At 41.0% G+C, this 22,277-nt stretch overlaps 4 protein-coding genes across 5 annotated transcripts; 2 read left to right on the plus strand and 2 right to left on the minus strand.

Moving 5' to 3' along the window:
• The first annotated feature begins 7,143 nt into the window (after nucleotides 1-7,143).
• LOC120415302 (probable RNA-binding protein 18) lies at nucleotides 7,144-8,196 on the plus strand. Of its 2 annotated transcripts, none has more exons than XM_039576776.2 (3): nucleotides 7,144-7,311; nucleotides 7,387-7,448; nucleotides 7,582-8,196. In XM_039576776.2, the coding sequence occupies exon 3, from the start codon at nucleotides 7,591-7,593 to the stop codon at nucleotides 8,071-8,073; it is 483 nt and encodes a 160-aa protein (XP_039432710.1). In that variant the 5' UTR covers nucleotides 7,144-7,311; nucleotides 7,387-7,448; nucleotides 7,582-7,590; the 3' UTR covers nucleotides 8,074-8,196. The 2 variants fall into 2 exon arrangements, with proteins under 2 accessions (XP_039432710.1, XP_039432709.1); XM_039576775.2 differs by having other exon boundaries at nucleotides 7,585-8,196.
• On the minus strand, nucleotides 8,125-9,155 carry LOC120415304 (probable 28S ribosomal protein S25, mitochondrial). Its single transcript, XM_039576777.2, has 4 exons — nucleotides 8,824-9,155; nucleotides 8,635-8,741; nucleotides 8,486-8,573; nucleotides 8,125-8,425 (listed from the first exon to the last, which is right to left on the minus strand). Exons 1-4 carry the CDS (start codon nucleotides 8,958-8,960, stop codon nucleotides 8,254-8,256), a joined length of 504 nt encoding a protein of 167 aa, XP_039432711.1. The 5' UTR covers nucleotides 8,961-9,155; the 3' UTR covers nucleotides 8,125-8,253.
• A 152-nt stretch (nucleotides 9,156-9,307) lies between these two features.
• LOC120415305 (anaphase-promoting complex subunit 13) lies at nucleotides 9,308-20,183 on the plus strand. Its single transcript, XM_039576778.2, has 3 exons — nucleotides 9,308-9,422; nucleotides 19,757-19,800; nucleotides 19,866-20,183. Exons 1-3 carry the CDS (start codon nucleotides 9,411-9,413, stop codon nucleotides 20,050-20,052), a joined length of 243 nt encoding a protein of 80 aa, XP_039432712.1. The 5' UTR covers nucleotides 9,308-9,410; the 3' UTR covers nucleotides 20,053-20,183.
• On the minus strand, nucleotides 20,102-21,487 carry LOC120415301 (26S proteasome non-ATPase regulatory subunit 7). Its single transcript, XM_039576773.2, has 2 exons — nucleotides 21,165-21,487; nucleotides 20,102-21,011 (listed from the first exon to the last, which is right to left on the minus strand). The coding sequence occupies exons 1-2, from the start codon at nucleotides 21,334-21,336 to the stop codon at nucleotides 20,206-20,208; spliced, it is 978 nt and encodes a 325-aa protein (XP_039432707.1). The 5' UTR covers nucleotides 21,337-21,487; the 3' UTR covers nucleotides 20,102-20,205.
• Between the last annotated feature and the right edge of the window lie 790 nt (nucleotides 21,488-22,277).

Below are 22,277 nucleotides of genomic sequence, written 5' to 3' on the forward strand. Positions count from 1 at the left end.
ATTTTAAAACTAGAAAAACTATAATAAAAAAAAATGTAATTATGCAATAAGGAAATTAAAAAATTAGGAAATTAGGAAATCAGGGAATTAGGAAATTTGGAAATTATGATATTAGCAAATTTTGAAATTAGGAGACTAGGAAATTAGGAAGTAAGGAAGTTAGGAAATTAAATTAGGAAATTAGGATATTAGGAAGTGAGGAAGTTTGGAAGTTAAACAAATGGGAAATTAGAATATCAGGAAACTAGGAAATTAGGAAATAAAGAAATTAGGAAATTAGGAAACTAAGAAATTAGGAAATTAGGAAATTAGGAAATTAGGAAAACAGGAAATCAGGAAATTAGGAAGTTAGGAAATTAGGAAGTTAGGAAATTAGGAAGTTAGGAAATTAGGAAATTAGGAAACTAGGAAATCAGGAAATTAGGAAGTAAAGAAATTAGGAAATTAGGAAATTAGGAAATAAGGAAATAAGAAAATAAAGATGTTCGGAAATTAGGAAATTCGGAAATTAGTAAGTCAGGAAATTTGGAAATTATTGAATAAGGCTGGTACAAATTGAGTACAAATGTTTAATTTATTTTCTTGAATTCTTAAATTCTTAAATTATTAAATTCTTAAATTCTTAAATTTTTGAATTCTTAAATTTTTAAATTCTTAAATTCTCAAATTCTTAAATTCTTAAATTCTTAAATTCTTAAATTCTTAAATTCTTAAATTCTTAAATTCTTAAATTCTTAAATTCTTAAATTCTTAAATTCTTAAATTCTTAAATTCTTAAATTCTTAAATTCTTAAATTCTTAAATTCTTAAATTCTTAAATTCTTAAATTCTTAAATTCTTAAATTCTTAAATTCTTAAATTCTTAAATTCTTAAATTCTTAAATTCTTAAATTCTTAAATTCTTAAATTCTTAAATTCTTAAATTCTTAAATTCTTAAATTCTTAAATTCTTAAATTCTTAAATTCTTAAATTCTTAAATTCTTAAATTCTTAAATTCTTAAATTCTTAAATTCTTAAATTCTTAAATTCTTAAATTCTTAAATTCTTAAATTCTTAAATTCTTAAATTCTTAAATTCTTAAATTCTTAAATTCTTAAATTCTTAAATTCTTAAATTCTTAAATTCTTCAATTCTTAAATTCTTAAATTCTTAAATTCTTAAATTCTTAAATTCTTAAATTCTTAAATTCTTAAATTCTTAAATTCTTAAATTCTTAAATTCTTAAATTCTTAAATTCTTAAATTCTTCAATTCTTCAATTCTTCAATTCTTCAATTCTTCAATTCTTCAATTCTTCAATTCTTCAATTCTTCAATTCTTCAATTCTTCAATTCTTCAATTCTTCAATTCTTCAATTCTTCAATTCTTCAATTCTTCAATTCTTCAATTCTTCAATACTTCAATTCTTCAATTCTTCAATTCTTAAATTCTTAAATTCTTAAATTCTTAAATTCTTAAATTCTTAAATTCTTCAATTCTTCAATTCTTCAATTCTTCAATTCTTCAATTCTTCAATTCTTCAATTCTTCAATTCTTCAATTCTTCAATTCTTCAATTCTTCAATTCTTCAATTCTTCAATTCTTCAATTCTTCAATTCTTCAATTCTTCAATTCTTCAATTCTTCAATTCTTCAATTCTTAAATTCTTCAATTCTTCAATTCTTCAATTCTTCAATTCTTCAATTCTTCAATTCTTTAATTCTTCAATTCTTCAATTCTTCAATTCTTCAATTCTTCAATTCTTCAATTCTTCAATTCTTAAATAGCATAGCATAGCATTGGTGTCTACCCGTAGCTGCTACTTCGTTATTGACCAGGACCCCCAAACATTGCTCCGTGGACCACAGATGAAAAGTAGGAACCAATCATCACCCCTTCGCAATTTTCAAAGGTCCCTATCGTGCTGATCAATACCGACGCCGGCCACGACCAGTGGTAAGACACGGGGAAGTGGATGGGAATGTTAGCCGATACTTGAGTGATGGGACCGCCAAATCGACTGCGTCTCCGACAAAGTATCACATGAGTTTTGAGGGGTTAGTAAGATGGGTATGAGGTCAGGATTCACTGTGGTAGGTGATGCGACCATGAGCAATTTGTTTATCGGTTGAAATTTTAAAAATCTTAGGCAGCCGGCTGCGGAAAGATACCTATCTAGGGATTTAAATATAGTATTAATTCGACCGCGATTCTCCAGAAATTCTCCGTCGGCGTGCCTTCCGATCAACGGTGATGTAGGAAGGGCTTCATTCATTAAAGTTATTTAATATCATAAGCCTTAAAACATATCCGTCGACGTGCCTTTCGATCCTCGATGATATGGAAAAACTTAATCCAGCAATACGACTTGCTTGTCTCAAAAAACAAAAATCGGATCGTTTCTATCGAAAACTATATAAAGAGAACAAAAATAAAATTCATCGGCCAACGAACACGCGAACAAAAAATAAATGAAAAAAGAAGAAGAAGAAATCCAATCACCCCATGTACAAAAAAGCGACACAAAAGAGACGGAAAATAACACGAAAAAACAGGACTGAGCGTCCACACAGGCACCGCACTACTGATGCCATTATTTAATTATAATGACCAATCACCCCATGCACTCGAACAGCGACACAAAAGAGACGGAAAATAACACGAAAAAACAGGACTGAGCGTCCACACAGGCACCGCACTACTGATGCCATTATTTAATTATAATGACCAATCACCCCATGCACTCGAACAGCGACATAAAAGAGACGGAAAATAACACGAAAAAACAGGACTGAGCGTCCACACAGGCACCGCACTACTGATGCCATTATTTAATAATAATGACCAATCACCCCATGCACTCGAACAGCGACATAAAAGAGACGGAAAATAACACGAAAAAACAGGACTGAGCGTCCACACAGGCACCGCACTACTGATGCCATTATTTAATAATAATGACCAATCACCCCATGCACTCGAACAGCGACATAAAAGAGACGGAAAATAACACGAAAAAACAGGACTGAGCGTCCACACAGGCACCGCACTACTGATGCCATTATTTAATTATAATGACCAATCACCCCATGCACTCGAACAGCGACACAAAAGAGACGGAAAATAACACGAAAAAAACAGGACTGAGCGTCCACACAGGCACCGCACTACTGATGCCATTATTTAATTATAATGACCAATCACCCCATGCACTCGAACAGCGACACAAAAGAGACGGAAAATAACACGAAAAAACAGGACTGAGCGTCCACACAGGCACCGCACTACTGATGCCATTATTTAATTATAATGACCAATCACCCCATGCACTCGAACAGCGACACAAAAGAGACGGAAAATAACACGAAAAAACAGGACTGAGCGTCCACACAGGCACCGCACTACTGATGCCATTATTTAATTATAATGACCAATCACCCCATGCACTCGAACAGCGACACAAAAGAGACGGAAAATAACACGAAAAAACAGGACTGAGCGTCCACACAGGCACCGCACTACTGATGCCATTATTTAATTATAATGACCAATCACCCCATGCACTCGAACAGCGACATAAAAGAGACGGAAAATAACACGAAAAAACAGGACTGAGCGTCCACACAGGCACCGCACTACTGATGCCATTATTTAATTATAATGACCAATCACCCCATGCACTCGAACAGCGACACAAAAGAGACGGAAAATAACACGAAAAAAACAGGACTGAGCGTCCACACAGGCACCGCACTACTGATGCCATTATTTAATTATAATGACCAATCACCCCATGCACTCGAACAGCGACACAAAAGAGACGGAAAATAACACGAAAAAACAGGACTGAGCGTCCACACAGGCACCGCACTACTGATGCCATTATTTAATTATAATGACCAATCACCCCATGCACTCGAACAGCGACACAAAAGAGACGGAAAATAACACGAAAAAACAGGACTGAGCGTCCACACAGGCACCGCACTACTGATGCCATTATTTAATAATAATGACCAATCACCCCATGCACTCGAACAGCGACATAAAAGAGACGGAAAATAACACGAAAAAACAGGACTGAGCGTCCACACAGGCACCGCACTACTGATGCCATTATTTAATTATAATGACCAATCACCCCATGCACTCGAACAGCGACACAAAAGAGACGGAAAATAACACGAAAAAAACAGGACTGAGCGTCCACACAGGCACCGCACTACTGATGCCATTATTTAATTATAATGACCAATCACCCCATGCACTCGAACAGCGACACAAAAGAGACGGAAAATAACACGAAAAAACAGGACTGAGCGTCCACACAGGCACCGCACTACTGATGCCATTATTTAATTATCTCTTCAATTCTTCAATTCTTAAATTCTTAAATTCTCAAATTCTGAAATACCTAAATTCTTTAATTTTCATGCTAGATTTTTGTAATTTTCGAAGAAATAGAGGTTGCGATTGCTATAATTTCGAGGCTTTCGTAAATTTGTATTTACAAATTTCTATATTTTCGATTTTTAAAACTTTTGAAATTTCGATTTGTTTATTCGTTCCGAATTTTAAAATTTTTGAGCTATTGAATTTATAAAAACTTTAATATTAAAATTATTTTTCAATTCTGCATATCTTTAATTTTTAATTTCCAAATTTCAGATTTTTGTTGAAATTTTCTTTATTATTTTTCAAAAATTTTTTTTAGAAATTTCTGAAATGTTTGTTTTTGAATTTGTTGTTTGGTTGGATTTCAAAATTTCAGATTATTATTGTATTTTCAGTAAGAACATAGATATTTGTATGATTATTTTCAAGTTTTATTTCACTCTGATTTACTTCATTTTGGTCCCGCGAGTGTGGATCTATCGGACAGCGCAGGGGACTCGTAATACAGAGTACTGGTTGGTATAGCAATAAATCGTTGGTGACACGATGGCCGACATCTATAAAGACATTTTTTTTACTCCATTTCGACCAAAAAACTAAATCTGTCCTTTTAATTTCAATACTTTGCATTTTGAGATTCGGCGAGAATTTTAAATATTATTATATCCAATACAAAATCATTTAAAACGTTTGTAATTATCAGTCGCAATCAAAAATGAAAATTACAATTCTTTGATTTTTTCATTAAAACATATTACAAACGTCAAACGCAATTTTTCCGTATCTGTTACTTTTCAGCTGCGTACCGCTTAAGAAAAATCTTTTCGTGACCCTTTCCTTGACCGTTTCTTGGGCGTTTTTTTATATGGAGTTTTGCGTTCCTTCCGATCAGCATACCAGCCTTTAGATGATGTTCTCCGTTTCTCCAAGTTAAAATAGTACATATTTTATTTTTATTCTATATTAAATAAACAAAAAAAGTTGTACTCATTCATCGACATACATTTTGTCAATCAAAACAAGATGGAGGATAGGATAGGATGATAACAAATCAGCTCTAAAACAACTGCTGTAGTAATAACTGATATGCAGCAGTTTTAATGCTGCTGCTAGCAACACTGCTGCATTTTTCCCCATTTTACTGGCAACACTGTTGAGGAGTGAAGGAGAGAGAACGAAATAAACAAATATAAAAATATCTCGCTCGCTCATTCCTTCAACCAGTACGACCAAAACAAACCAGCGGAGAAAACGGGTATCAGTCGATGGCTGAGATTCATCGTAGGTTGTTTATGCTTCCGATGTTTTGATTCTTTGAGAAGAATATTAATGACTTGTTGAACAACATCTTCGTTCAAAACCTGTATTTTTTGGGTGTTTGTGAGCACCTTTTCTTTGTGGAAAACTAAATGATCTCTTCTAAAGGATAGATTTTTGCAGGTTGCATTTTCTCGGCCACTAAGGTGACAACTGGCTTTGAAGTATTTTTTTCTCTTTCGATTCCCGGCGGTACTGGAGGAATCTGCCGTCTTCGATGCCCACCTCAGTAAATTCCCAATTTGTACTAGCAATTGTTGGTGTCAAACGAGCTATGCTAAACCATCTCCACATTGGCCGTGCGGGATCAGGCTCAAAAACTTGCACTCATCAGCGGCAACATCTCCTGGCATCGAATCTTCGACATCTTAATTTCAAACAAAAAATCGGCTCCTCCCCAGTGGTTCAGCTTCGTCGGTAACGCATACGAAAATAGATCGGAAGAGGGGGAGATGAAAGAGAGGGAGAGAGCAACATTTTTGCTTCTCCCAATTTTTTGACGTTTTGGGCAGGGTTGGATCAACAACAGTAGAGGCCAGCTGGAAATCAGAAATATAAAGTCCAAAACCGGTTGCATATCAGCTGTAAAAGCGCATTTAGTGCAGATGTCAAAACAACTTAGCTGTAGCCCACAGCTGGTAAAGCGCTTGTAGTGCTGCAATCTGACTTGTTTTAGTGTTGTTTGGTTACTTGGGATGTGTACTGATCGAGTAATACCGAATTAGGCTTGACAGAAAAAGGCGGAGAGAAAAAGCGCGGCGAGAGTGGAAATCGCTCAGTTCGAGAGCGACAATACTACAGCAGTTGTTTTAGAGCTGTTTTGTTATCACTGATTAGCTGTAGAATGCTGACAAACAGCACATTTATGATTTCTTTTAGTGCTGAATGGTTACTTGGGTAGTTTTAGCTGAAAATTTAATTTATTTATCATCTTTGCAGACTTCAGGGTTTCTTACTAACCATTATTGAACCATTGTTTCTGGAGCAACATTTGAAAGGGGCGGTACGACATTGCTCTTACGGCCTTTCATTACACGCGTTTAAATGGGACCAAAGGCCGCAAGAGCAATGTCGTACCGCCCCTTTCAAATGTTGCTCCAGGTTTCACGAATTGAGACATGGAAGACATTACTTATCTTTAACATGGGGTGAATAGGGACAGCTGTTTTAGGCAGACCCTACCAAAAAAGTGCACTGATCTCGGCACTGATTTCAAATACACCAAGAACTGCTATCACAATTTCAGCTGAAGTCCCGATGACCCCCGTTGGGAAAATGGGTGGTACAAAATAGAACAACAAGTCTTTTTACTTTGAGTTTACGATTGCTCAGAACTTCAACAAAATTAATGTGCCTTTCCCCTTGTAAAAATCTCGATTTTTTCAAATGCGGTGTAGCCGATTTCGACCAAAGAGTAGAATCCCACTCGAAGAATGAACTGTCAGTCCAACTGTCAAAGTTAATTATTTACGCGAAAATTTTCACTCATATCAACAGAAATTTGTATCAAATTTGCGAAAATTCCGTTTTTTATTCGGAAAATTGTACAAAATACCGTTTTATACCAACTAGTTGTGTTCACTAATTTATTAATCTACTAAAAACCTGAAAATGGCCGAGGTAAGTCGCCTAATTGCGCCTTAAAATCGTCAAACTCAAAATAACTGTAACTCACTTTCACTCTTTGTCCTTCAGCAACCTCCAGCGCAGGACGACCGTCGGCTTTGGCTGGGCAACCTGGACAGTCGCATTACCGAGTAAGTTGCTTTTCTTCGTCTCCCTTATCAAATCTTCTCGAAGAGGAATATTAACCGCCTTTTCCCGCTTTTTTCGTTCCGCCCCAATCGGTACCAACTATTGAAAATTGCGCAAAAATGCGGCAAAATTGAGAAGTTCGACATGCTGTTCCACCGGTCCGGACCGATGGCCGGCTATCCGCGGGGGTACGCCTTCGTGACGTACGACCGGCAGCAGGACTCGGAACGGGCGCTGGAGATGCTGAACGGCAAGCAGATCGGGGACAAACACATGGTGGTGCGCTGGGCCAAGAACGTCAACCGGGACGAGATGGAGCGGGCGAAGCCAAAGATACAGATTCCGGCGCTGGCTGGGGGCTCGAAGGCGGGCGCCGGGGGACCTGTGAGTCAGCAGACCAAGATTCAAGCGTTGGAGGCGAAGCTGAAGATGATGGAGAGCAGGTCGGACGATCTGATCATCAATAAGAGCGTGGTGGGGGAGAGGCCGATCATCGAGCGATATCAGTATAATAAGAACGCGCCGAACCAGCAGCAGCAGCGGTCGGATTCGATGAAGCATCGGCATCATGGGCCGGGTCGGGGAGGGTCGCGTCCTGGACCGTACAAGTCGACGCGGTTCAAGTAGTGAGCGCGGGGGGAGTTTCTTTCCGGCGGTTTTATACAACTTTTCAAGATCTGCGTGTGTGACGACTTTTTTTACTCTGAGACAAACTTAAGGTTGCTGGAAATACAAACTACTCTCAAGCAACGTGAACTAAAACGAATTTTTTAACTCTCTCAATCAATCTAGAACGGAAAAGAACTTCTACTCCTTCTGGAACTTGTACTTGCCACGCATGTGCTGCGGCACCGGAACGACTCCCGGACAGGGCAGCTGGCCGGGCACCTCGCAGATGCAGTGCTTGGCGCAACCGATGCCAAAGTTGGCCGGGTTGTCCTGCTTTTCCGCGAGCTTTGATTCCGCCTTGAGGGTTTCGCTGTGGAAAAAGAAAATTGTTTAGTTGTAACTGATAATGTTGTGTCTGTTGAATGCATACAAAGATTTCCCCACGACCTGTATCAGGTGCTGCATGATCTCGTCACGGTTTTTGCTGTCGACATCGATGAGAATCTGCTTGCCATTCTCTACAAAAGTAACAATATTCAAAACTTTACATTTATCTCAGTTACTGAAAGAAACCCTTACCATAATAGCACCGAATAAACGGCGACGGGGTCATGTTCTTGAACGTCACAACCTGCACATTCGGATTTTTGTACTGAATCTGGGGAATGTTCCAAAACACAAAGTCCCTGCAAGAAGCAAGATTCGGAATTGAGTTACGTAACAAACCGGGTGGGTCTCTCGTGGGCCACCATTGATCTGGGAACCAACCTCGCGCCCTCGTGGTGATCGCCGTACGTGTTGTAGTTTACGCTAAAGACTTTGATCTTCTCCTTGAGCGCCAACCGGCCCGCGGTCAGATACTGGATGGACCGGCGAACCGGGGCTTTTCCCTTCATGAACGGCATTTTTGGTTGAGGTTTTGTAACAGAAACAAAAGCTATCCGGCAGAAATTGACCCCGATTGGGAGGAAAACTTTGTCGCCAACTTTTCAAAATAGTTTGGTAGGTTAAAGTATCAAAAAAATGGATTAAACAGCGATTTATAGGTTTTAAATGTACGATTTCAAAAAAAAACTTGTGCGTAAGAGCACGTTTGTTGATGTTTTGAGCTGTTTCATCGATTTTTGATTTGTTGACAGTGGATGAACTTGTCGATGAAACTCTAATATTTGACGCAACGGGGCTTGTCAAACGTTACACCGCAATTTATCATCATTCGACCTGTTAAGCCAACTCCTCTCTGTTCTTCGAGAGAAACGTCACTTTTGAAAGTTTGTTTTTGATTGGATTTGAAGTCGCTTGGTGAATTAAATTTTCTCGGTTTCGGAGCTAATTTTTACCAAATTTCCTGTGAAATGGATAGTGAAGTAAGATTTTTGCATATTTAATCAATTTTCTAAAGTTTTCAACGTATCAAATCAGAACTTCATCTTGAGGGCTCTGTCTGCGGTGTCAATCCAATATTTTGTACCATCGCAAGCTTTCTGGCGTGACTGTTTTTAGGCACTTGAATCTCACGTCTCAAGCACCCAGTTACGACCTAAGAGGGTCACGACGTTCTAGCAGAGTTCTTAAGCTGAGAACAAGATTATTCTGAGCTTTACAGAGGTGGATATTCTTACAGCATTCTAGCAGAAATGTTCCACTGTTCTAGCCGGATTTCGGCAGAACCCAGTCACGAAATATTCTAGCAGAGCTGGTTCTGCCAGAATCCTGCTAGAACGGTTGAACATTTTTGCTAGAATGCTGTAAGAATATCCAGCTCTGTGAGAACTCTGCTAGAATCCTGCTAGAACGTCGTGACTGGGAACCAGCTCTGCTTCTATGAGGAATGCCATATAAATTCACTTGAATAATGGCCAAAAAATGTCACTACATTTTCTCGGAAATTACTGAACGAATTCCGACACTTCCGGTCGCGTTTGATCCGTCTGAGCTTCTAGTGAACCCTATTGAAAATCTTCCCCGTAGCCCATTCCTGGCAAAAGAAATTTGCGGAAAACGATTTGCAAACCTTCATTCAAAACGGAGAAAATTTTCCAACATTGCATAATTTTTGGAAAAAAATATAATCTGACTCCTGGCCTCGCTCCTGGCTGAAACGTAACGGACATCTTTTGAAATTTGCCAAAGTCACAGACACTTCAGAAAAAAAATTTGCTTATTCAGCTCATTATTTTGATTTAGCCTTTATATTTTTTAAAAATGATTTTTTTTTCAAATTCAAACATTCGTTATGAATTTCGTATCATTTCTATATAAACATTTTTGCGTTGGAAACTATTTACTTTTCCTGACATTCTCGAGCAACGAAACGGCCTACTTTTCCCTCACCAAAAATAATAGAATGGAAATTAAAACCTTTAAAAACCAGGGCAGAAAAGTTCTACTTTTCGGCACTGAAATGAGTGCTGAAAAAAAAGTTGAACTTTTCGACACTATTATCGAAAAGCATCATTTTTATTTTTTATTTTTTTGGTTTATGAAGCACATTATGAGCTCATGGATGTTTGACATAAGAAGAAACCAATGTAAAAATGTGAAATGTCTAAATGAAAAAACTTAGATTGATGTCTAAAAATGTACAGAAAGACATGTTTTTGCCATGTTTCCTTTTTAATTTTGAAATTTTTGACATTGATTTTTTTAATCGAATGTTAATTTATCTAGTGGTCAGCATTTAACTGATTTTTTTCAAGGAAAATTCAGTTTTATATGATTTTATGCACAGCAAAATGATTGAAAAGACAATTTTTTTTAAACAATTTTGCAAATTGTAAAAACTCAAAATTTCTAGGATTTTTTTTTGCAATATTTTCTTTATGTTTTCAAAACGTCAAAAAAGTTTTTCAATGTTGGATTTTATTCGACATTTAAGTATTCCGAAACTGAAAATCAAGCTTTATCTATGGTAAGTAAGGTCAAGAGCAACATTTGAAAAAAATAAACAGTTGTTCGGAGCGGACTGTATTTTTATTGCACTTAAACTTCCGGCGGACTTGGGGAACCAGTTCGGGAGGGTCGGAAATTTCGCAAACAAGCAAAAACACTAGAAGTTTCTCTTAATAATCTATTTTACTAAACTAATTTAAAGAATTCTAGCTGTTTCTTCCGACGATCGCGACGAGGTGACTTTACGTCCGACCGGTTCGGCTGCTTGCGATGAACTTGTCTCGACGCGCTCACTTCTGCTCGCTGCTCTTCGTTGCGCGCCAAATCCTCTCGCATCACCTTCGTCGTGCATCGTTTGGTCTCCCTCTCTCTCATGTCGTTGTCGAGCCGTCGTCAACGGCGCGTTGTTGCCAGCTTTGACACGCTTGATTTCTCGCGCAGCTCGTTGCGCGCGCTCTCTTTGTTGTTGGCAACGACGCCAGCTGGGTTGCCACTTTCTTTCTCGTTTGGTCGCAGCAAGCGCAGTGCTGCCAAATCAAAACCAAAAATTTCTTCGAGCTGACAGATTCAGGCTCGAACATCCTCCACCCGCGGAAAACTGCAAGTGTTCTCCAAGCGATCCAGATCTCGGACTTCTGCCGTCCAGTGTTGGTCGGAGTTCCGATCGCCGTTCGTTGACCAGATCCAGGCAAGTTCCGATCAATTACTTCGGGGGGCTTTCGGTTCCGCAACCTGATGCGGACCTGTTTCATCTTGTTTCCAAAAATGCTTAGCTTCATGTCGTACTTACAGGTCCTGTTGCGTAGCAGTCGCTGGGGCTGCCTTTCAGATTCCTCGTACTGAATGACTCGAGAGATGATCTTCAGTACCTCCTGTTGCAAGCCGATTGTCGGAAACCGGCATCTTTTTCTGTTTCCACCTGGACCATCTCCAGCGGCTCCAAATGTCCTCTTCGTCAGTGGGTCGGCGCACACCGACCGCTGGTGTGGGTGGGTTCTTCCAGAGCCACTCTTCGTCTTCTTCATAATCACTGGTGCTGCAGTTGCTCGATGCTTTGAACGCTCATCAAACCTCAGCTGTGTGCCAACTGCAGCAGCCTTGTGCGGCGTACTTGTACGCGCCGCCGTCAAGAGCGTTGATTGCAGCCGGGCGCTGCACCTTGTCTCTCCTCCTTGGAAACGCTCGGCTTGGAAAGCCAGCGTTATCTTCGATGTTTGTAGCATCGCCTGGAACAGCAGGTAAAACCTTCCTTGTGTTGTTTGATCACTCACTAAACTTGTTTCCTTGTAGGTTTCACCAACTTCTCGTGCGCAGGCTTCGGTGTGCTGCTCCAAGTTGGGTCGATCCTCAAACTCCGTGCCTTGAATCAGGACCGCTTCTTCGTGTGCTGCGCCACTTCCAATCGTGCCGTCCAAGACCTGGCTGAAGCTCGTCTCGCGCAGAGCCACCAAGTTGACTCTGACGGCGAGTTGAACTCCAGCAGGAATCGCCATGGTGTTGGAACGTGACTGCTCTTCGATGTCAGCCAACTCGTTCGCGTGGTGTCTGTCCAGTTCATGTTGTGTAGTTATTAATAAACAACTGCAGGGGTGTGGGCTGCAGGGTTTATTCCGAGAGTCCGCGACGGCTGACAGCGCGTCGGGCGCTAGTTGTCCTTGTCCAGAGGAGCTGGCTTCTGGCGTCACTGGACTCGTGTCGGCTTGTTGTAGAGCAACAGGTTGCTCCACCTTCGTTTGTTTTGTCGGTTGCTTTGGGTTTCTCCGGTACTCGGCGTGCAGCAGGGTGTGGTGCCGCTCCTCGCACGTCGCGCACGCTCCGGTGGACACACACTGCGCCGAGGTATGTCCCGTCCGGAGGCAATTGAAGCAGAGTTGCTTCTCCTTTGTCTTGATCAGCCGCTGGGGGGCTGTCATCGCTAGGAACTGCGGACACTTCCAGCTCTTGTGCTGGCCTAGTCCGCACACGTCGCACGTCTGTGCCGGCTCTCTTCCGGCGGTCATGGCCATTTGCTGCTGACCCGGGTTGTCCGTTACGGTTTGTCCGGGTGGCTCCTTGGCAGGTTGTGACGTGTCCTCCACGTCAGCTATCTTGTTCGTCTCGATGACCTTGGGCTGCTCAGCCTTGGCGTTCTCGGACCGTTCACCATGCTGGATGGTAAACTCCGGTTGATCACTGTCCAGCAGCTCTTCCAGCTGCTTCCAGGAACTCTTCGGGGTTTCGTCGATGGCCATCACGTTGGTGCATCCGACGATCTTTGTGGTTGTTAGGTTCGTTTTCTCGTCCAGTCGTTGTGTTACACTAAGCGTGTACGCGTTTCTCCTTCGTGTGGACTGGCTCACTTCAAGCAACCCTGCTTCGATGACCGTTAGGACCTCCGTGTGCAGGTCATCGAAGGCGTCGTAAAGCTCATCATGCTCGTCCCGTGAGGTTGACGGAACCATGCCAAGGATTTGCCCGTACGCCGTGTGGTACGCGTCGTACGCGGCTTCTACCTCCGTCTGGTACGTCTTCAACGCTGCCCATGTGAGCGTCGTGGCATCTCTCAAGCTGTCAAGAATAGATACGAGCTTACCTTGAGCCAGCTCACGCTGGTGGACGACTTCGTGGAACCGCTCCATCTCATTTTCACTTGCTGCTCCTCTGGGGATCACGCAGTGCTCTTTGTGACCGGGCTTCTTGCCGATCTTACTCCGGTGTCTTATTCGGTGTGGCTGCCTTCTCCGAGTTCTTCAGCTTCTTTGGTGGCTTCCTCGGGCGAAGCACTTTGACCACCGATGCTACAGTGGCAGGGCACTGAGCTCGGAACGGCTGCTGGAACCGTTCGCCTTCACTTTGGGGTTCTTCTACCCGCTTACTTGCACTCTGCGCCGATCTTCCGGAACCACTTTCCAAAACGTTCTGCGCACCTTTTCCGGAACCACTTCTTCGCGTTTTCTTCCGGAACCAGTTTCGCGAAAGCCTTCTCACTTCGAGCGTCTTCACTTCCGGACCAAGTTCGCAGAAGGTATTCGCTCCTCTTCTCGGTGTTCACTTCCAGGACCACTTCCCGAAAGCTCCTTCCTTCTCTGCCTGCAACTTCCGCTTCTTCTTCTCTGGAGTCGTCGCGTCCTTGCTCAGCGCCGCTCCCGGGAGTTGCTGCAGGCACCTTAGGGCAGTTTCCGGCACAAGAGGAACACCAACGATCGGACCCAGTGTCCGAACCAAGCACGGAAACAGCCAAGTCTGTAATCGCGGTACTTGGGGGAACTTTGTGTCCTCTTGGCCCGAACATCACTTCTCGATTCTTCTGTCCGGAATTACTTCCGGCTTGAGAAGATTCTGGACGCATACAAGATGGCGTCGCTTAGCACTTTTTCACTCTTTCTTCGGACGCATTCTGGACGTTTCCAAAATGGCGTCGCACTTTTGCGCTGGGCACTTTTTTCCAAAATGGCGTCTTTTTTCACAGGCTCATTTTTTCAGCCAAGATGGCGTCCTTTTCCACTTTCTTCGCGGCGTCTTTTTCCACTCTGGGCCTTGTGCCCACTTGCCGCGATAAAAACGACCCTCCGCCTTGCACTGTCTCCACACTCCCGGTTCACCAGATCTGGCTCGTTTGGACCATGTTCGGAGCGGACTGTATTTTTATTGCACTTAAACTTCCGGCGGACTTGGGGAACCAGTTCGGGAGGGTCGGAAATTTCGCAAACAAGCAAAAACACTAGAAGTTTCTCTTAATAATCTATTTTACTAAACTAATTTAAAGAATTCTAGCTGTTTCTTCCGACGATCGCGACGAGGTGACTTTACGTCCGACCGGTTCGGCTGCTTGCGATGAACTTGTCTCGACGCGCTCACTTCTGCTCGCTGCTCTTCGTTGCGCGCCAAATCCTCTCGCATCACCTTCGTCGTGCATCGTTTGGTCTCCCTCTCTCTCATGTCGTTGTCGAGCCGTCGTCAACGGCGCGTTGTTGCCAGCTTTGACACGCTTGATTTCTCGCGCAGCTCGTTGCGCGCGCTCTCTTTGTTGTTGGCAACGACGCCAGCTGGGTTGCCACTTTCTTTCTCGTTTGGTCGCAGCAAGCGCAGTGCTGCCAAATCAAAACCAAAAATTTCTTCGAGCTGACAGATTCAGGCTCGAACAATAGTTTAAATTACTTATGTAGGTCGATGCAATTTTTTATCGATGGGTGGTAAAACAATAAAAAAGTATAAACAATTGAAATTTCGAGCCATGTTTTCAACATTTTCATGGAAAAAATGTTTTAAAATGCATAAAATGCAATGCAAATGCATGCAGAACAGGTGTATTGTCCAGTTGTTTTGCCATCATTGTTTTCCAAAATATTTAAATATTTACGAAAATTTGATTTTTGCGAAAAAAAAATTGCGCTGCTGTACATTGGAATTTCATAAAACTTCAAAACATTTTTAAACAAGCCACATGCTTAAATAAGTTTCTTAAATAAGCTTTCTCGAAAGTTAGATTGTTAGAAAAAGATTGTTCAATGTTTATAATGTTACCAGGAGCTATTACGAAGGTAATCAAACAACAACGGAACCTCAAATCAATTTAGAGGTTTGGTGGTGGAAGTGTTAAATTAAAATCCACTTGGGGGCAGAATAGACCACCCTTTTCCTGCCTTATAAAAACAATCAAAAGTTATGAAATTTTGGTTAAATGGATTATGTCGCTCCTGGTAGATTCACAAATCACGTTTAATGCGACATTAGTTGATTTTTTAGTTGTTTTTATGCTTATTTGTAAAAATAGTGTTTGAGCATATTAAAACTATTTTCAAAAATGTTTGTTTTGGTAAGTGACTTTTTTCATAAAAGTGGCCTAACTTCATGGAAACTATGTTAGAAAGGTCCCTTTAATCATTTATCATCTCCCTTCAAAGTTTAATTAGACAAAATGGCTTGTTTTCTAAAATGGCCCATTCTGCCCCGCAGGGTGGCCCATTCTGCCCCGCACCCTGGAAAAGTAGTCGAAAAACATTTTTTTTAAATTGCCTAAAAAATAGTTTTAAGCAAAAAATTTTCATCAACCAAGTATACAACACTGAAGGGAACATCCCAAAGCATAAGCCTACTACACTGAATTCATAAAATTGTATGTTTTTCTATGGTTTTTGGAGCATTTTACTTAGGCGGGCCATTCTGCCTCCCCCTGCCCCTATCAATGCAGAAAAATGCATTTAAGATTGTTTTCAGTTGATTAGACTTCTATTTTGAAGTTTTTTGTATTTTTTTGCCCCTCGATTTTTTAGACCAATTTTGAAGGGGGGCAACATAAATTTTGGAAAATATTTGCAACGGCCTAAATGAATTTAGTTAAACAATTAAAAATATTTAAAAAAAAATCCATTGCCGAACTCAAGTTAGAATCTGTTTCCAAATATTCAATTATGTGACAAAAGGAAATAGAATCATAATTCACAGCTGGAAATTAGGCTCTATTTTTAAATTAGTGTTTCATTAACTTTACCTCTTGTTTGATGAACAAAAATTAATAGCGATCATTTGATTCATAAAAATATTATGAAAATCGGTGTAAAAGACTCCAATATTCAGAAAGATTTTGAATGTCTTAAACAGCTTTTCCATACTCAAATATATTGAAATAGTGAAAAGAACCTTAAATTTAATGTAAGTTACTAAAACAGAAAAAAGTGAATTCATTTTGAAAATTGTACAAAATATTACAAAATTATTCAAGAGTTAACAAATAATTTTCAAACAAGTATGCTCAGAATTCCCGACTTTTCCCGACTTCTTGACAAAAAATCATAAATTCCCGACTTTTTCCCGATTTTTGGCGAACTTAAGCGAATTCCCGACTTTTTCCCGACTTGAGTGGCCACCCTGGAATTTTTCATAAACTTTGAAATTCAAGGAATAACGAATTGAAAACTATTCAATGTATATTTCTCTACACTGTTTAAATGTTTGTATTTATAGAATAAATTTAAAATATTTGAGCAAAGGTGCACAACAACGCTAAAAGTTTTTTTAAAAGAAGATTTGCATCCAAATTTCGGTTTAATTAATTTGATCATGCCTCATTATTTATTTTTTATCGTGGTGATTATTGCATTCGATCGTAATATTACGATCGTAATTTCTCGACTCACGATCGAGATTTCTCGATAGTAAGATTACGACTTACCATCGACAAATCTCGATCTACCATCGACAAATTACGACTTACCATCGAGAAATTACGATCGTAATTTTACTGTTGAGAAATCTCGATCGTGGATCGAGAAATTACGATCTTAATTTGTAATACCATTTTTTTGGATATTTTTTTAAATATTTTTTTGTTCAAACGGATTTTTTTAAAAATATTCTGAGTTCAATATTTTTAATGTAAAAAAATAACAAAATTAAAAAATCAAAAAAAAAATCAAAAGCTTCATAAATTTCAAAAATTCGCAATTCGCAATTTTCAGTGTAAGAACGGGCCTTGACCGATCTTATGCACCAGGTTCCCGACGAACACGCACTGCCCTTACACCTACATCTCACCCTTGCTCTGAGTCAGTACGAGCAGCACGCTAGAACACGCTTTGAGTGTTCGTGCCAGGCATGCACACCTTCTTTTCCGGTTACGCATTTTAACTCGGCCGGGAGTGGTACATTACGTAGGGTTTGATGTAAGTATAAGCGCCTAACCATTTATAGTGCGCCTATCAACTTTCATTAAAGCAAAAACTGTTTTATTTTTAGTTTGAATTCAAAAACTTATTGTTATTTACTGTGTATTGTTTTCTCCTGAAATCTTTCCTAGTTTTGAGTCGTGTTTATATGTTGCTATTTCTTTTGTCGCGGTGTTTTGTTACAATATTTTGGTCCTAAGCATTTTAGAAAAGTTTTTCTTTAATCATTCCATAAATTGAGTAAGGGCTCGAACCTCACTTGCTTAAGAAAAAGGTGAAGTTTCAAAACAATGGACAGTGAAGGAAATATACTATGTAAAGAATCAATAGTGAAAGAAAGATAGTAATTTATGAAGTAGATAAAGAAATTAACGATAGTTAATCATCAATTGGTAAAATAGAGTGGAAAAGCGTTGAGAAATAAGAGAATCAAATAAGTAAAATCGAAATCAAATGGAGGATAGTAAACAGAAGCCGTTTTAGAAAATCAGTGAAACAAAATAAACAGAAGATAGCTGTTAGCTGAAATGGAAAGAAGAGAAACCCCGTTCTGCGATGCTCAGGTACATCCACACTGCGAATCAAAACAATACCGTCTACAATCACAAATTACTTCCCTTTCCCACATTGACGCGCCCCTTTCTTCTAGCCGTCTCCACTCTGACCCTCGCTGGTCAAAGGTTTACGAGTCGTTTCCACAGGCCACCAGCTAGGTTACACCTTGCCATCATGATGACTAAACCAAGCCAACGTGGAGGTAAGAAAATAGGACACTTGCAAGGAACCAGAGCCATGCTGTTTTGTCCAAACAGCACTACGGATGTAGTTGGGCTCCTTCCGGGATGTTCCTCGCCTGGGTGTCAACCGACGAGTATAATCACCACATGCGCCGCCGAGCGGTAAGGATTGGCGCATATGATGTGATATTAAAGTAATTTAAAGATCAAAGTTTATCTCTAACAACTATATTATGTTTCTAAATAATTAATGACATCGATGTTACCACTACCGCGGCCTAGCACTTAATAATCAATCAATTCCCTGGTAAGACTCAATGTCCCCAGGGGAAACCCAAAAGCCCACATCAGCAAAGCTGGCCGTGTGTTGCAAAAACTGCACCGCCGCACTAAAATAAAATTGAAAATTTTAAATTTTTTAAAATTTAAAAAAAAATTAAATTTTTGAAAATCATGAATTTTTAAATGTTTTGAAAACGAGCTTCGAACCCATATCGAGATTTTCTCGATCGTCAGTCGTAATTTGTCAATGGTAGATCGAGAAATTACGATCGAATGATCTCAATCTACTATCGACAAATTACGACTTACCATCGACAAATTACGATCGTAATATTATGATCGAGAAATCTCGATCGTGAGTCGAGAAATTACGATCGAAATATTACGATCGAATGCAATAATCACCACGTATATTTTTGTGTTAAGGAAATAAAACTTTAAGAATTTTGCAATGACTAATTAAATTTCAAAGTTTCAAAAAAGTTAATGATATCAGAGTATTTAATTAAATTTAATATAATTAAATACAGGTTCGATCCCCTGTCCTTTGGAATGGTAAGCAAAATCGCTAACCACTAGGCCATGACGACTTGGTGAACTTGGACTGGAATTAGAAATACTGTTTCAGAGAGCGAGTTGTGGCGCTATAACCACGGCAACTAGTATCCAGGGCATTTGTGGAAATACAATGTCCCATCCCAGAGGGTCCCGGAGTACCAAACCTTCTTAGCATGGTGCTCCCAACGAATACAACCAAAAATCTCGGAGTGTATGGTGAAGTGTCCCCACGCTTCTTCCTTCCCTGTCGATTCAGAATTGTGTTGTTGTTCGAACACTCAGTGCTCAAACTCAACCCAATTACGAGTCATCTCTGCGATACGGCTTTACGCAGTAGGCCTGGCCGCTTTAACGCTTGTGATGTTTCAATGCATTCTAATGCAAAGGCGCACTACAAATGTTAATAAATGACAAGAAGAGTGCTATTCGTCATCTAACCTAAGGCACTCTCCAGGATCCCTTCGAAAGATTGGCTGCGCTAGGGTCTGACTAGATTAGATTAGATTAGAACCTAGGGCTCCAAAGCCTTGAATGAAAGAGGTGACCACAAACTGACAATTCTAAATAAAATAATCCAATTTTTTTCAGCCTCCATCCGACGGCTACCTCATCGATCTGATCGACGATACCTGGTGGGTGTTTTGTGCTTGTTTCACCTCGTTTGCTTGTTTCACGTCTTTTGCTTGTTCCACCTCAGGCTCACCGACGAACTGCCCAACGACCAGATTATGGTTCCCTCGGAGAAGCTGCCCGACCCCGAGGCGGACAACGGCGACTCGCACCTCACCCTGTCCGAGCAGGAGCAAAAGTGGACCGACCTGGCGCTGTCCTCGCTGGCGCCGGAACTGTCCGTCTCCGAGCAGCTCAATTTGAATGGCGTTTAGGAAGATGGAATGTTTTTTTCTTTCAAGCATTTCAAGCCGGTGAGACAGATTTGAGAATTAGTATTAGTATTTATACGATTCGTATGTAATTAATAAACGTTACACTTGATTTGCAGCCAAAAAGCAACTCCTCTAGCCACAGACACTCTCTCTCTACTTCTTCTCTTTCTCCTCCTTCTTGTCGTCCTTTTTCTTATCCTTGTCCTCCTTCTCGCCGTCCTTTCCCTCCTTCTTCTTGTCCTTTCCGTCGTCGCCCTTTTTGCCCTCTTCCGCGTCCCGATTCGTGAGCTTGTTGTTGATCAGGTTGTGCAACGCGATGATGGACCGCACCAGCGAGGCCAGATAAACCACCAACATCTGGTCGTTCGTCTTCACGTACAGCGTGTCGGTAAAGTTCTCCTGGGCAATGTCCGGCAGCAGGTTCAGGATGTCCTGCAGCTGGTACACGATCTGGTGGTTCACCGGCAGCTGCCCGTTGCCGACCTTCAGCAGGTAGTTCTTGATTTCGCGCAGCTGTGAGTTCAGTCCCTTCAGCCCGAGCAGCTGGTTGGTGATCTTCTGCGACAAACTTCCGACCGTCGTGTCCTTAATGTCCCGCAGCAGGTGCTCCACGCCCACCTCTTCCGCTTCCTCCGCGCCAATCTCGCTCGGTACGTGCTCAAAGGTCTTGGACGTGGGACTGCCGTCGTCATGCACCTCCTCCACCGCGATGTACGCCTCCGTCGGCAGACCCAGATCCTTCGGCTTGGCGTCGATTATGACGAGCACCGAGTTGGGGCAGTAGCGCCGGATCAGCTCGTTGATGGCGATGTCGTTCTGGCACAGCTTCGGGCCCGTGTGGTACCAGCCGACGACGCGCTCGCGGGCGTTCACCTTCTTGAACATGCCGTACATGTTTTCCAGGTAGTCGTGGTCCAGGAACCACACCGATTTGTCCTTGTCGTCCTCGTCGAACGGAACTGCAATGAGAAATTTTCGTTTCAAACTTTTTCTGCTCGGGGTTATCACCCAACTTCCCCACAGCAAGCTCAACACCGCTGGGCACTTGATGCATTTTTAGCCCTCGTTTCAACAAACATTACAACCTTCCAAAACCAACCCCAACAACCTACCGGCAAAGCTGTTCGACACGTCCAGCACGCCCTTGGCCCTCCAGCAGCCGAGCAGCACTCCGACGACGCGCTTCTGGTTCCCGATCTTGCCCATCCGGTTAAAGTGGTCCACCACGCTCAGCAGCACCAGCGGGTGCACAATCACCTTGGTGACGCTCGTTTCCGACGGCATCCTGGTTGCGGGTTAGTTTCCTCGGTCGGTCGGAACAGGTTCTCACAGATTCCGGCGGGGTTTTGGCCTCAAATTCGTGCGGACAATGCAACTTTTTCGGCGACTCACGAGCAATGACAAAACAACTTTTTGGGACGTCACTTTGCGATCTTTTGGTTTCGTGCGGTTGGTAGCGGTACACTCTGAGCCGAAGTAACACACATTTATGTGTTATTTTTACTCATGTTTCATCAGAATCATATTAAACTGAGCTTTCAAATTAGTTGAAATCGAGGTTGAAATTAATTTTTTTAAATCAATAAGCAAATTTAATTCTGGAGTTTTTTTTTTTTGAAAAGGTCGAATAAACAAAATTTACAGTTTTTGCTTTTTGGGTGTTTTTAATACCCCTGACTCAAGGGGGTTTTAAAACAACCAAAAAGCAAAAACTGAAAATTTGATTTACACTCAAACCCCGATGGTTTGACACCAACTGTTGTCAAACGAACGGGGTCACTTTTTAGTTTGACACCCCTTTTACACGGAGTTCACACACACTACCAAACGTTTGTTTTGATAGTGTGCGTGAGCGCCGTGTAAAAAGTGACAGTTCGCCACTTTTTAGTTTGACTTTGACCAACCAACGGGGTACAAACTAAAAAAGTGTCAAACGAAAAAGTGACCAACCACCGGGGGTTGAGTGTATTGTTTATTATGATTGGAAAATTTGATTTATTTTTTAAAAAAACTCCAGAATTGGGTCCTAAAATGAAGCTTAGATTGCTGATATTATTCTTTACAACGATAAAGCTTATTTTTCTGAGTAAAATAACCCTTTGTACGACCACAATAAGTTTAAAATGGATTTTAAAATCAATTTTGAAAAATTAACCTCGCGGTCCTTCTTGACAGAAAAGGTCCTACTTGACAGCTCGTTCCAAGGGGACCATAGTTGATCCATC

Source organism: Culex pipiens, chromosome 2 (assembly GCF_016801865.2).
Source record: "Culex pipiens pallens isolate TS chromosome 2, TS_CPP_V2, whole genome shotgun sequence".
Taxonomy (NCBI): domain Eukaryota; kingdom Metazoa; phylum Arthropoda; class Insecta; order Diptera; family Culicidae; genus Culex; species Culex pipiens.